This window comes from Lissotriton vulgaris, chromosome 1_1, assembly GCF_964263255.1.
Source record: "Lissotriton vulgaris chromosome 1_1, aLisVul1.2, whole genome shotgun sequence".
Classification (NCBI taxonomy): domain Eukaryota; kingdom Metazoa; phylum Chordata; class Amphibia; order Caudata; family Salamandridae; genus Lissotriton; species Lissotriton vulgaris.
The window spans coordinates 1,346,377,716-1,346,393,517 of record NC_141685.1 but is presented as its reverse complement, the minus strand read 5'-3'; the positions used below and the strand labels follow the sequence as shown (position 1 = coordinate 1,346,393,517).

The window sequence follows — 15,802 nt, the reverse complement described above, 5'->3', positions numbered from 1 at the left end:
TGCCACAAACAAGATCTTTGGCAAAATAACGGAATCTAATACAAACAAGTCCCCTTACACAGCAGATGCAATAAAAAGTATAAAAAAACAAAGCAAAAGAGATGAAGCAACGGGGCACAATGGTGTCCCGCAAGCCTTTGTTAAACATGACCCAGCTTTCTGGAGCTCAACACTAGAGAACCTTTTTTTTAGGCTGAGCTCCTAAATCAAATTCCAGAGAGCTGGCAAGGATCTATTTTTACACCAATATACAAAGAAGGAGAACAAACAAACCCATCCAACTATAGGCTAATAGTACTGTGGAAGTCGAATTAAATTACCTTGCCTCCCTGATCCTGGGAGATCTGGTTAATTGGTCTAACAAACTCAATCTGATTCCTGCAAATCAACCGGGCTTTAGAGAAGGGATAGGAACTATATCTAACATTTTATCCATCTCCCTAATTGCAGAGAAATGCAAGACAAAACAAACAGAATCTGCATCTCGTTTTTATTGATCTAAAAGCTGCATTTGATAGCATTGACCGGAATCTTCTGTGGACTAAACTGCGAGCATGGAACATTCTAGAAAGAATTCTAAACGGACTAAATGTTATTTTATACTGATACATGGGTAAGAGTATAACTCGGGGAGAGGTCAAGAGCCTCAAGAAAAATATATATGAACAAAGACCTGATGCAGGGATATGTGCTGGCCCCACATCTATTTAATCTTTTCATATCTGATCTGTCAATAAACCTTAATGCATTTAACTCTCATTCCCCATATCTTGGCACCTTAGCCCTATCACACCTTGCTCACGCTGATGATATTGTGTTAGTCAGCATAACCAAGATTGGCCTAACCAGAATATTAACTGAACTTGCACAATTTCTATTTTTTTTTTTAATTTTCAAACAACCTTTATTGTTTTCTTTCAATGGATGTACACAGCCTGTAGCCTACAACCCAGGGGGGCCGGCGGCAGAGGATCTCGAATCCGAAACAAGAAATTTTACAGTAGCATGACACAGCCATTTAGCCGACAACCCTGGGGTTCGGCGGCAAACTGTTCATTCAGAAATCAAGTCTCTGCTGCCATTGCAAAAGTAATGGGGCATCCCTACCCCTCTGTTAACACCTTGGCTGCTATGGATTTTCCCCTAATGTGCTGTTACTCCAGATTTACCATTGTTCATGACGAGCTCAGCTCGTCATAAGCACAGCTCCACTGTGCCTCATGATGAGCTGAGCTCGTCATGAGCAGGGAAGGGGTTAATCTTGTGTCACACTGAACTTATCCCCCAGTGCGTATAAATCTAGCCCACTAGGTGCTATTGCATTCATGTTATGTTCCCGTCTAGAGAAAACCATGTAGCATGTATTAACTATCCCCTCCCCCCAACTGCCCTGCGCTAACCTACTCCCTCCCTGTGGACTTTCCATCTAGGATTGGAGTCCAAGTGCCCCCAGATATCCCTGTGTTGGCTGTGTAATCAAGTAGCATTCTCACTTATGTCTGCAGCCGGACAGTGCCGCACAGTGTAGCACGAGCCAACTCATTTCTCTTAAATGTGATCATGACCTGTTGGTCTCTGTCTGCCTCTCCGAGTTGCTGAAAACCGCCACCCCCTATCTGCGAATTGCTCCCATGTGTTGCCTCAAGTACGTTACCCCGTAGCGTTGGTGTGTTGTGCATCCCCTGTGTGTGTAAGTACATCAGGACTCTGTCCTTCCCCGTTCTGGGCTATACCCGCATCATCGTTTGTATCCCCAGCCTTAAAGTGCATCAGATACAGGCCCCAGAAGTTCTTGGGTCGGGACGTGGGGGGGAGAAGGTTGCTATAAAGCTCAGATTGTGTACAGCAATACAGCATGTCATTAGCCCATCTTTTGGTTGTTGGTAGTGGCCCCCTCATCCAGCACCTCGCCACAACTCTCCTGGCTATTAACATAGCCATATCTGTGAGTCGCCTGACTGCTACCGGCAAGCCTCTGGAATATCCTAGCAGCGCAAGCGCCGGGTCTGGGGTCAGCTGAAGGTCCAGGATCGTGTTTATGGCTGTGAAGATATTGACCCAATATTGCAGTACCCCTGGGCAATACCACGCTAGGTGCATAAAATTTGCAACCGGCTCATGACATCTTTCACATTCAGCAGATTGTCTCAGGCCAGATGCTCGGGGGTGTAATAAACCCTCTGGAGAAACTTGAAATGCACCAACCTATGCCTACCATTCAGCGACACCTTCTTAGTGTTCGCACAGCAGTACCTCCACATGTCATCATTGATTTCGACTTGCAGGTCAGTTTGCCATGCCGTTTTGGCTTTCGTGAATTGAGACCCTTTGTGCTCCAGAGCAAGTTTATAGAGCTTAGTGATCAAATTCCTGGGGGTCTCCGCTCTGATCACACATGTGAGTTCTGGGACCTCCGGCGGTTCCGCCATGTCAGGGCCTAACAGGTCCGTTAATGCACTATGCACCCTATGGTATTGGAAGCGGTATAGCAGGGGTACTTCACCTCCCTCCATTGCTATTTGCTCGCTTATTTTCACTGTCCCATCCACAAATAAGTCTCCCGCCATCTTGATGTGCAGTTTGCTTAACGCTTGCACCACGCCTTTTTCTCTCCCCGGCGCTATCCACAAGGCACACTCAATGGGCATGCTAGGAGAATATAAAAGCGCGCCCCTCCGAGCCTGCAAAAGAGAGTACCATGCATGATTGGTAGCTGCAATGGAGTCCAAGACACCCGCTCTTTGATCTACTGGTCTGAAGACCGTGGCTGTGAGTGGCAGAGGGTCCGCCAAGAGCCTTTCCATGCAGAGGTGGGGGATCCTTGCATCTCCGTGGATCCACGTGTGAAGGTGGGATGCCTGTGCCACTCTGTAATATAGTTCTAGATCAGGGGCACACAGTCCGCCATGTCGCACGGCAGCGTAAGCAGAATCCACTTCGCTCTGGGTTGTTTGTCTCCCCACGCTAGCTTAATCATGAGTTGTGTCATGGTCTGGAAGAAGGTTTTAGAGAGTACCATTGGAATGGCGCTAAACAAGAAGAGGAATCTGGGGAGGACCACCATTTTCATGATGGCTATACGTCCTGGGAGGGAGAGCGGGAGCTTGCACCACGCTTCTACATCGTCCTCCAGCCTACCATATGCCACCCCATAGTTTTCTCGTAGTAATATTTCCGAATCTATGTGCAGCTTGACTCCTAAGTATCGAACCGGGTCTGTGGACCACTGCAATGGATATTCCATGTCAACCCTATAGGTCACTGGGGTGAGGGGAAATGCTACTGATTTCGTCCAATTGACTCTAAGACCCGATAGAGCTCCAAAACGTGCCACGTCTCTCAACATTGATGACAAATTATTTTCTGGGTCACGAACATACAGCTGTGTGTCATCTGCGTATGTCGACACAACTATCTTATATGTTGGAAAGCTGACTCCTTCATTCCCATGGTATTCCCAGAGCGCACAGGCAAGAGGCTCTGCCACCAGCGCGTATAACAGGGGAGACAATGGGCAGCCCTGCCTAGTACCCCTGCTAATAGGGAGCGAGTCTGTCGCCAGATCCCCCAGTCGGAGCCTGGCCGTTGGTTTGTGATATAGAGCGCCTAGCATTTGGAGAAATGGCTCGCCCAGTCCCATTCGTCACAGTACTCTACTTAAGAATGGCCACTCGACGGAGTCGAAGGCCTTCTCCATGTCGAGAAAGACCGAGATGGCCTCAGTGTCCTGCCTGATGTGTTGCATAGTATCTAGCACTGTTCGAATATTATAGGTCAAATTTCTCTCCGGTATGAAACCCGCCTGCTCCGGTGCGACCAGCTCGGGGGCCAGAAGTGCGAGGCGAGTATCCAATACCTTCGCATATAGCTTAGCTTCAACATTTAATAACGAAAGTGGCCTATAGGAGCTGCCCTCATTGGGAGCTTTTCCGGGTTAAAGAATTGTGACTATTAGAGCTTCTCTCATTGATCGTGGCATGCTCCCCTCCACGCAGATGTCGTCAAACAGTGTGGACAAGTGCAGGATTAGTTTCTACTGGAATGCTTTATAAAATCCCACTTTGAGTCCATCCGCTCCCGGAGCACTGCCAGAGCGCATACCCGACAGGGCCTCAACTATTTCATCTTTGTCTATGGGCTGCATGAGGAACTCCAGGTGCGCGTTAGTAAGCATGGGCAACGATATGTGTTCAAGATAGTCTGAGATTTCATCCAATAGGTCTCAGCCTCTGGAGGAGTACAGGTCAGTATAATAGTTCCTAAACTCAGTAGCTATCTCCCTCTCGTCTGTAATTACTTTACCATCTATCGTCTTCAACTCCGAAATCTGAGACCTCCCCCTGTTGCCCTTCTGTATTCTGGGTAGGAGTGAGCTAGGTCGGTCTCCCTCTCCATACGTTCGTGCAGTGGCATATTTGCCCATGTGTTGTACCTCTCTGTCCACCTCCTTGTAGTATTCGATTATAAGTGCTTTAATTTCCTCAACTATCGCTAAGTCTGTGGTGTTCCTTTGTCGTTCCTCCAATATAGATAGTTTCTTTTCTAACAATGACAGTCTTTGCCCGATGGATTTAAGGACGCTCGAGTGCTTGGACATAGCTATGCCCCTAATGTATGCTTTAAAGGCCTCCCAGATTGATTGGAAATTGTCTACAGACCCTATGTTAGCTTAAAAAAAGACATTGATTTCTTCTGCAAGCTCACCTCGGAACTGTGGGTCTAGAAGCGAAAACGGGGGGAAGCGCCATGTGAATGGGGGAATCGCCTTTTTAGGGGACTCCAACTCCAGTAGAAGCGGAGAGTGTTCTCAGAGAGTGCGCGCCATCACAGTGCAAGCACTGACGCGCCGCAGCAAACAGGAACTTGCCAGCCAGTAGTCTATTCACGTGTGAATGTCATGGTAGGCAGAGTAGTGAGTAAATCCACCCTGTGCTTTGTCTTTATACCTCCATACATCTTCCACGTCATGGCTAATCATTTCAGCTTGCAGCGCCTGCGCTGCAGCAGAAGGTCTACGTGGTGGGCCAGCTGATCTATCCAGAGCCGGGTCTAGTATTAAGTTTAAATATCCCCCCCACAGCGACTGCGACGTGGGTAAGGTGCGAGCCACACCGGCCAAGTTACGGTAGAACTCCGTAGTTAGGGCCATACACATTAATGACTAGTAAATCCAGTCCCATCCCTGTACACCGTGTGATCCCATACCGGCCCTCCCTGTCTGCTTGTAGTGGCTTCAGTGTCAGCTTCGATCTAGGGTTGACCCAGGTTAACACTCCCCTGGAGTGCGACGTGAATCCTGCCGCCGCTATACAACCCACCAGACCTTTGCTCTGTAACATCTTGCTTGTGAGTGGTAGGTGTGTCTCTTGCAAGAGTGCTAAGTCTATCCTCTGTTGCTGCAAGTAGCTGACTACCTTCCTAAGCTTCCGATAGTCATTGAGGCCACGTACGTTCCACGTAAGAGCCCGAAGCCTAGTAGGTGAGTCGTGTGTGTTCGAGTTAAGTGCACCCAACATCAGGTCATTTGAAGTGTGAGTTGAGTGGCAGACAGTGTCGTGAGACCCCAACAATGAATTTGCTATCTGTCAGGAGCACGTGTAACATAGGTGGCAGAGAGTTGCTTAAGCCCAGGGCAGGCAGTGTGCGCAAACAATAAATTCCCCCTCAAAATAACAATAACCAGCAGTAACCTCCCCCCTCCCACAGCAAACCTCCCAAAACCTGATCTTGCCGAACCCTATCCCATCCCCCCTCCCTCTCTTTCCCTCCCCAACTGGTTCCAACTCCTGAGAGTCAAATAAGAGCATTAAGCGCTGGGGCCGAGGTTGCCATGTTGTCAGCAAACAGTGCTAAGTCGCACTACGCCGGAGAATTGAAACCCACCGCCCGCAATGGTGTTAATCACACATCAGCAGTTCTAGGGGGGAACTGGTCACTCACACTCAGAGTAGGTGAGTGCAAATAAAAATCTGCAAGCATAGTGCAACAACCCCCATCCTTCTGAGTAATCATAGCAAAACTACAGCATAATATTGCATTTCAGACCCCATATCAACAGTGCGTAACCTGTGCGCATAGAGCACTTCCCGGACCCTTAATCTCTTGTGACTGCTGCTGTAAATTCACTTGTAACGTTAGTCTCTCCACAGCAGCTTTGAAATCTGCGCAGTCCTTCATGCGAAATCCCCCCTCCCCTCAATCCCCGGCAGTCTGGAATTGCTCCTCCATGAGGCACTACCCCTGTACCTCACCGTAAAACAGGAACAGTTGTAGGCGGCGAATCACTCCTGCTCGTCCAGTTGACTGCTCCCTCCAGCCTTGCTGCTAGGTACGTCAGTGGCCTTGCGATTTTCCCTCGACCAACCTTTTAGAGCCTGCGGCAGGGCGCGTGGGTCCGTAAACAGGTGAGAGTGCTATTACTATTGACCCTTAGCTTCGCCGGGTACAACATTGCGTAGTCCAAGCCTAAGTCTCGCAACTGTTTCTTATACGGAGCAAAATGTTTGGGAGCTTCCTGTACTCTGGCGGTGTAATCCCGGTACAACGAGATCTCCGATCCCTCATATTGGAGCGTTTTCTTGTCTCTGGCTTGTCGTAGAGCCGCGTCCCTGTCCCTGTAATTCAGCACTTTAGCAATAATTGGGCGTGGGGGGGCACCCGGCTTCGGTCGCGGTCCCAAGGATCGATGGGCGCGCTCGATCACAAACAGCGGAGAAAAAGTTTCCTCTCCAAGCAGAGTGATGAGTAGCTAGTCCACCAATCTCTCCATGTTTCCCGTCTGTGTTGTTTCCGGAAGACCCGTGATCCGTAGGTTACAGCGTCGATACCACGCCTCCAAGTCCTTGGTCTTGTCCTGCAGGGCCTTCATCAATGATTCAATTTTTTGATGCCCGGTGTTCAGCTCCATGTGCGCTTCCTCCACTTCAGTTAGCCTCCGCTCCAACATATCCAGTCTTTCTGCATGCTTGTCTATTCTTTCAGCCATCCGGTCCATTCGGTATGTAAGGGCGTCAATTTTAGACCCCAATGCCGCTATGCTATTTTGAAGGCCCTTGTCCATCGCTAGCAGCATAGATTTTATGTCAACATCTCCGTCGGCGCCTTTGCCCTCCTGTGAAGCGCCATTTTTCGTGTGAACTGCGTCCTGTGATTTAGACCGCCGTTGATCAAAGGAAAGTTTAGTCTGAGACTTGTCTCCTCGACCCATCATGTATGGCACCTGCAGGGGTAGCCCTCCCTGCGATGCAAAATGTGTACCTTTGATGAACGCACAATAGCCGTGCAGCACTCTGGGCTAGGGCGGTGTTTATCTGGTGCTGTCGTGCCCTCGCCTTGATGTTGGCCCCAACTCTGTCGGGCGGCTCCGTCTTCCGGATAACGATCCGGGTTCGTTACAGCCTAGTATCGGGCTATCAGCGGGATTAGGTCGCAACTACTGCCCTAGTGCTTGGCAACTATCCAGCAGGGCCCCACACCTCCGTTGTTTCGGCTATCGAGGAGTGGAAGGCTCGGGTCAGGCACCCCATGCGCATTCCAGAGCACGCACCCGCTAGATCCGTCCTTAGTGTCCGACTTTCACCTCCAGCCAAATTATGCCCAATTTATTATGTATAAGCTCCAGAAGTTCAGTCCCAAAGCACAGTAAGGCTGTCAATTTGGGCTCACCCGCTGGCGTCCGCCGTCCTGTCTTAGCAGGTGCCCAGCAATCTCCAAGTTATGGGTTACTACCCCTGGGCACTTTCGAGGGTGCACACTGCCAGCGCCGACCGCCTTAGTTGACTCGGGGCCCCGCAGTCAAACCCCTCAATGTGGCGCCCAAACCAGACAGCAGCAAGCGCCGTGCTACGCTCCCCCTTTTGCCAGGCCTCCTTTGTTCTTGAATCGCCACAGCCGCCAAACGCGGTCTATCTCGCGGTGGGAGGGGGGGGCGAAAAAGCTCAAATTAAGTCCTCCGGCTTCGCGGCAGCGAGGCGCCGTCACAAGGCAGTCTCAGCCGTTGTCCCTCAGCACCCGTTTCGGGCAGTTGGTTAGGGTCCGCAACACTCCCGGGTGGACGTCACTCCTCGGCCGCACGCACTGCTACAGCGTGCGGATCGCCTCAGCACTCGAGGCTGCTGATTCTCGGCCCACCGCAGCTCGTCCCGCCTACTTCTTGTTCGCAGGGATCCAGGGTCGGCGCAGAGTCGGGATTCCCACTTGGCACAGCACAGCTCTCCTCCGGGCAGGAGGTCAGAATTTGCACGCTATATTTACAGCTAATGTAGGATTAGTGCAGGATTATTGATATCACCGAGTGGAGCTCGGGGCTTATGCGGCCATTTTCTTCGCCGCAAGCTCCGCCTCCCGAACTTCCACAATTTCTAACAGCAAACAAGTTAGAACCCAACACAACAAAAACAAAAACCATGCTTATTAGTCATCGGGTAGCCCGCCTGTATAACATCTGTCTGAAAGAAAAATCCTTAGAAAATATGTCTAGCTACAAATATCTAGGATATTACATGGGCAATAAACTGACTCATTGCGAACAGCAGAATTATATGGCTCAACAGGAAAGTGCACTAACTTTTGTTTATAATTCACTTGCAAAAAAACTGGAGGGCCAATCATTCAGACCACTGATTTCAGTAATGGCAGCCAAAACACTCCCAACTTTAATGTATGCCAGTGCTGCCCATTACGAAAAGACTCAACTTTTCTGAATAACTTAATAACTATTATTTTTAAAAAGGTCTTCCAACTCCCTTAAACCGCTTCGCCAGCTCAAATGCCCTTACAATTTGGCCTAATTAATGAAACACGGGGCCGACTTTACTCATCAATAAAAGTTTGGTATTGGATAAAACAATATGTGGAGAACGCTAGCCTTAATGAGGCATTGTGGCAAGAACTCGAGAAAGGGAATAAATCACCATACACTGTTTTTTTGCACAACGCACTTAAATCCTCTTGCACTTTGGGCCTTTGGAATAAAAATCTTTCCTTTTTAACAATTAAGTTAGCACCAAACAAAGCTGCAAAACTCCATTCTTTATGATTGAACAAAAGTACTTTTAGTCAAAGATCTCATTCCTGGACAGAATATCTATGGAATATAATGGGACATATGGGGTTCAGCGGAAACTTTTTAAATGGGATTCAGGCACTTTATGATAATCCGTCTGCTTATATTAGCTATGGCGGCCTCACGTCAAACAATTTTACAATCCGGAGAGGCACACGTCAAGGGTGCCCCTTATCTCCCTTATTATTTGCCTTATCATTAGAACCTTTTTTAAAGGCACTGGATAAAGAACCAGAAATAACACCATTCAGAACAGGCAGGCAGAGCCTAAAAATAACCGCATATGCGGACGACATAGCCATTTACTCTACTGAGGTTATCGACTCTCTGAAAGTAATTAATATAGAAGCATCCAAATTTGGTAATGTATCTGGCTATAAATTAAACACTCACAAAACTCAAATAATAGCAAATTTTGCTCCCCCACAAACAATGCCTGAAATCTGTAAGACTGCGACATATTTAGGAGTACAAATCTCCTCAAATATCAAAGAGATAAATAAGATCAATTATAATAAATTAATGAAAACCACCACTTCGAACTTAAAAAAATGGCACCGACTTCCACTAAACCTAATTGGCAGAATAAATTTAATAAAAATGAAAATAATACCCAAATACTTATACCTATTCAGATCAATTCCTTTGGCGCAAAATAGGTCTTTCTTCAAACAATTAGATAGCGTTTTTTGCAACTTTATTTGGGGTTATAAGAGAGCTAGGAGATCGCTAAAGATGTTAAAAAACAAAATCGGATCAGGCGGTCTTAATTTTCCTGATTTAAAACTTTATTTTTGGGCCTCATTTATAAGGCGTATTAGATCCCTATTAGATTCAGAGAATCTGCTTTTTTACCACCATTTACTTTTAAAAGAAGACTCTAAACAGTTTCTACTTCGTATCACTGACCCGAATTTCTACAAAAGGGTAAAATTTAAGACAGCACGGGACTTAGTAAAGATATGGAAAGATATACAAATACATTGCAAAAGCAATATATATCACACTCAACTAACCTTATGGGATAATCCTGGACTACCTAGCATATTCAGCGACGGGGAATCCCGAAGATGGCAATCGAATGGAATCAAGGTACTGGGGGACTTATTTACTACTCAAGGCATGATGGATTTCCGCACTTTAAAACAAATATATGGATTACCAGACACACACGAGTTTAAATATAGGCAAATTTATGATTTTCTCGTGCGGAAGAATAAAATCAAAGTCTTATCAAGCGGGGGTATCTGGGATATCCTAAACTCAAAAAAGGAAAAATCAATAATAAGTTTGGCATATAAGATACTGACAGATATAAGAATGAACGATAACGAAAACAATAGCAATTAAATGGAATGCAAAACTAGGTACTAATATAACAGGAAAACAGATAACCGACGCGTACACGGACATCCATCACCATGTAAGATCTTCTAGTCTGCGCCTACAACAATACAGAACCATATATATGCTATACTACACACCAGAAAAGATATCTAAATGGGCTTCAAATAATATTCTGGGTGAAAAAACCAAGTGCCCAAAATGTGACGAATATGCAGCAGATCTAACACATATGCTGTTCACATGTCCAAAACTTGGGAAGAAGTGGGGAAAATTCTAGCTATAAAAAACGTTACCAGCATATCAATTACAGCCCCCATGGTAATATTAGGTTTATACACTACAAATCAACCATATCCCGTACTATTATCCATCTTACTATCCTGCGCTAAACTAATTTTAGCTAGAGCTTGGGTCAGTCCTAAGCCACCTAATGCCTTGGAATGGTGGTACTTAGTTAACGAAATTAATACCATGGAATGTACATTGGCAGAACTTAGAGGTGTCAAATCATTGCAGAAATACGAGAAAATATGGGGAATACTAGAATTGAACTGAATTGACATTAAGTCTCGATTTATGTACATTGATGATAAGCTGGGAGATGATCATGTCTGTATGTGACAAACTTGTTTAATCTGAAATAATATTTGATTGTATTTTGTAACTCAATACCAGGTGAAAATAATAAAAATATTTAAAAAAAATAAATAAATCCTCTTGCACTTTGGGCCTTTGGAATAAAAATCTTTCCTTTTTAACAATTAAGTTAGCACCAAACAAAGCCGCAAAACTCCATTCTTTATGATTGAACAAAAGTACTTTTAGTCAAAGATCTCATTCCTGGACAGTACTCAACAACTATAACGTCCTCAAACCAGCGGCCTATTTAGACCTCACTTTTTCAGTCCACAAAAAAAGGCTGATGGCACTACGGTTTGGAAATTATCCCTCACTATCAGGCGCTCCCAGGTGGAAAAACATTGGCTTAAAAATGTGTTGCTTGTGTGGTAGTCATCAGGAAGATCTTACACACCTGATATGTACCTGTCAGAAACTTCATCCAAAATGTGTCACTTTACTAAAGGAAGCCTTCTGGATTAGAGGAATATGATCCCGCAGGGCTGCTGTTATTACAGGGCTTGATCCATCTGACCCTCAGATGAACTGAAAACTGGTTAAGTTTCTTCATATACATGATCAGGCTCTGAAGTCTAAGCCACCATGTGAGGGTTCATCCACTGAAGAAATAATGCCTACAGCAACCGGTCCTAATGACTAATATAATAGACCTACAACATTTAATTTATAAATTACTCCTATCATAAATGAAACTAATACTTTTGTCACCCATTATTTGATGGTTTTCCATGTCAGTGCCAAACAAATAAATAGTCTTACATCATTTAGATACCAATTTTGATAGTTTCTGCCAACACTGATAATTGAGGATCTTTGTTTTATGACTGTGTGATATTATATTGTGACATATTGGGTTGATGAAATAATTTCAATGTATGTTTTTAATCAAAGTTGATACATGTAGAAAATATTGGTATGGTTTTAATTAACTAAACAATAAAGAGATTACATGCTTCTCGCTCAGTAGCCATTCTTACATTAAAAGCTTCCTTTAACCAGGTCCTGTCTTGTTTGGTAATATTGGATGGATTAGAAAATAACCCTGGTCTTTCTAAGTTTATAAAATTATCTCTGATGTAAGCTAGCCATGGCATATTGCATATATTGCCTAATTTCATGCAATCAAGTATGATTAATCTGTTCAGGCGTAGAACTTCTTTTAACCAAACGCTACACCAGAGCTGTTAGAGCTGTGACCTAATATAATCCATAATGCAACTGATACTTAATTCCTCATGTATAATTTCAGTGGAGATATATTGTCCCAATGCCAAAAGTCCTCTGAGATTGTTATTCTCTGCTATCATTAGTTGTTTTATATCCGATTACCCCATATTTCACTGCCAAAGGTTGCAATTGGTATGCATTTGCCTTTGTATATATCCAGAATAATTTTCAGAGGTTTGTGGCACAAACAGGAGGAGAATTCATTAACACCTGCACATGCTCTCATAAAGGAACATATGTTCTTTTTAACTAATGGTTGCCAGCTAATACGATGCTTAAATACGGAAAGTTGTCCACCTTACTTAAATATGGCCCTGGGGCAAAAAGTGGCACTTTTTATGTACTTTAGTGTCAGGTTCATAACATGTGATTTAATAAAATTGGTCGTAGGTCCAAGCTATTCATAAAATCAACAACAACAACAAGGGTTAAATGCTGCTGTAATGATCTTGCTGTATGCACAATTAAAACAGCATACTTTCAAGAGCACACTGAGGCTTCAGTAAGCCTCCCAACTGCTCAGGATCTATCACAGGGCTCTAGTGTCTGAAGATTTGCTGTTTCGTTATGATCAACGCACCAATATGGAGCGTCAGTATGCTTGATTTCACTTCCATAACCACATTTTACTTACTCAGTATCACAACAACAGGTGGAGAAAAATACTGCAATGCTAATGTTTATTTAAATTTCAACACCACTGTTTGGTTCATATTTATTTTTTATTCATCCCAATTTCATATGTAACAAATAAAAATGTTAGTTTTGCTTCTCAGGCTGCCTTCACGTATTGTGTACAAATCAAAATGTATTTAGTTCAGTATATAGACTGAATGCTGGAAAACGATATTCTCCCTAATCCCTTAATCTCCCCAAACAATACACCAGATCAATGCTTAAGAAACTACCATGCTTGAATGTGTCAAATAGTGGGGTACTACAGTCTGCCTAAGGAGCAAGCTTGGAATCATGCATTTTTCCTACATCTCAAAATTATTGATACCCGCAACATTTGTACTGTCAGGTGTGGAATACCAATGTGATGACCTAATAGTCACATGATGGAGGCCTGAACCATCTCGGACTCTAAATGTGGTGTAACTGACTCACCAATAGAACCCTTTAGTTCTGTATTCAGCCCTCATTTCTCAATAATGTATTGTTTCATTGCAGCTAATCACTCACTATAGGAGACGGTGTTCATTATGAGTGGATCACTTGGGATTGGTTGAAGTGACATGCATGGACAGCAAATAGAGGTCACACTCACCGTGAGCAAACGAAATGCCATATCAGCAGGCAGTTGGGGCTGGAGCCTTTTAACCTCATTGACCAACCATGGAAGCTCTTTATCTAGTTGCTCCTCTGGCAGGACGGAGGCCAAATGTCCCAGAGTGGTGATGACCTGTCCCCAGACCTGTTAAGATAAATCACAGCAGGTTTTCAGTTCCACACACTAGACATTAACTACTAAGAAAACATGAGCCACATGTGGAAGGTGGGGGTTCCCTGGAGAGGCAGCTGCACTAGACATCTGTTACCTAGGAGGTGATTCTGCCATGCAAAGACAGTGGTTTGTTTTTACTGGCAGCATAATCTACAAGACAAATTTGAAATGTTATCCAAGAATTTGTTTCCACAAATATTTCAAATAAATTATAGTACCAAGTTGTTATATTTATAATAATTATTGAATGTAATATCAGAGTAATTGCCTCATATTCCTTTGCTAAAATTGCATTGATCCTTTTGTTCGCCACCATACCTTCCTATGCTGCACCCCTCACAACCCTCTCTTGTTTTACTTGGATGAGGGTCCCCACCCACCCTCTTTGTTTTCTCCCCCTCATCCATTCTTTAAATGTATGTATTTCCCCTGCCACTCCACCACGTCTCTCAGCTGTTTTTAACAATTTCTACTCCCCTACTTAAGTCATCTCTTCCCAGAAGCTCCTCATTACAACTCCTGCCATTAACCCTCACAACCACTTTTCAGCTGTGCCATCATTTTATCCCAATGTCCTCTCTGACTCCTCTTCATGTACAGGCTGTGGTAGACATAAAAAAGAGACTACTGTAACACTTATTTTATTAAATTGCCATAGAATCTCTCTATGGCACTTTCGTTTTTCAAAAATGCTTATTAGACTTAAAAGTGTTGCTTAATACTTTAGTATTCTAACATGGTTTAGCTTTGATTTTGTCTGATATAGCGGACCTGATATTCTTTTGATACTTGGTGTGGTACAATAAAGGTTTTTACACATTTTAGTTATCTACAATAATGGAGATCACAAATGTGGGTCAAGAGAATGAATTTCCTTTTTTTGTATTTCATCAAATGAAGTACATATGCAAAGGTAGAGGAAGGGGCAGTCAATGTGTATGCATCAGTCATCTCACAAAACGTAACAGCTCTCAACCTTCATCCACTGCGCTCTGTTCTTTTCCCACTTTCCCAACTTACCTCCTGGAGATTGGGGATGGTTTCTAGAAGAAATGCCTTACAGGTTGAGTAGGCTTCAAAGAAAAGTGTGACTACAGGAGTGTCTACACTGGCAGCAAACTGGCCTGATAACATCTCAATGACTTGCAGAAAAACAGAAAATCACAGTTAAAGCTCAAAGGCTTAAGTAAAACATTCCTTATTAGTAATTTTGTGAATCATTTTATGTGGTTAACAAAGAAGTGCTGATTCAGAGTAAAAATGTGGTATAGCGGTTATACACTATTTTACTGCTCAGGCAGGAAGAAACTGGACTGATTTAATATCACATATCTGAAAAAACACTAATTCACTCAATTTCCTATTTTAAACATAGCAAAAAGTGTGAAATTACATTTCTCCTTTTTATGTCCTATTATTGCACATGTTTTTTGGGTGCAGATCTTGCTTCCTGCATTCTTTATTTTTCCTGTGGGAAAAATGGTTAAAATATGTGTACTCCCTGATTTGCACCAGTCTAAACCTTTACTTAATATGGTGCCGAGTTTGCAATTGTGCGAGCTGTAGGTTGCAACTAGATGTCTGTGCCATGGAAATGAACAATGACCTCTTGAAATTTATGTACAATTTCTACAGGCTTTAATTCTCCTCTTTCCATGGATGTGATTTCACAACATAAGGCCTGTATTTTTTTAGTGTTATATAGCGCATACTAGACCCGAAGATATCAGGTATCAGAGTGCTGTACATGAGCACCAGTTTCATTACACAAGGACATATTCATTTTGTTAGGCACAGGGAGATTAAGTGATTTGCCCAGAATCACAGGATGTTCAGAGTCGTTGCCGAGACTTGAACCCTGTTCCCCAGCTTCGAGATCATATGATCTAGCCATAAGGATACATCCTCTACAGATGGGTATCCCATCAAAAGCATGACGGGATAGCCCCTTCCGTCTTATTACAAATACAATATGTTATAAAGAACTTATAATAAATCAGTTGATGGAACATACGTCACGTTTGTGATGGAGCAACATGTCCCCCAAAACTTTAAATCAGACCCTTAGATTTTTGGTA

At 44.0% G+C, this 15,802-nt stretch overlaps 1 protein-coding gene across 1 annotated transcript in view; it reads right to left on the bottom strand.

Moving 5' to 3' along the window:
* Positions 1–14,858, bottom strand: part of LOC147749143 (maestro heat-like repeat-containing protein family member 1) — a 105,714-nt gene extending 90,856 nt beyond the window's left edge. The window contains exons 1-2 of the mRNA XM_086936533.1: positions 14,745–14,858; positions 13,548–13,694 (exon numbers count right to left, since the gene is read on the bottom strand). Coding sequence (XP_086792659.1) covers positions 13,548–13,694; positions 14,745–14,858 — 261 coding nt within the window. The remainder of the gene's footprint in view (positions 1–13,547; positions 13,695–14,744) is intronic.
* Positions 14,859–15,802: the final 944 nt, after the last annotated feature.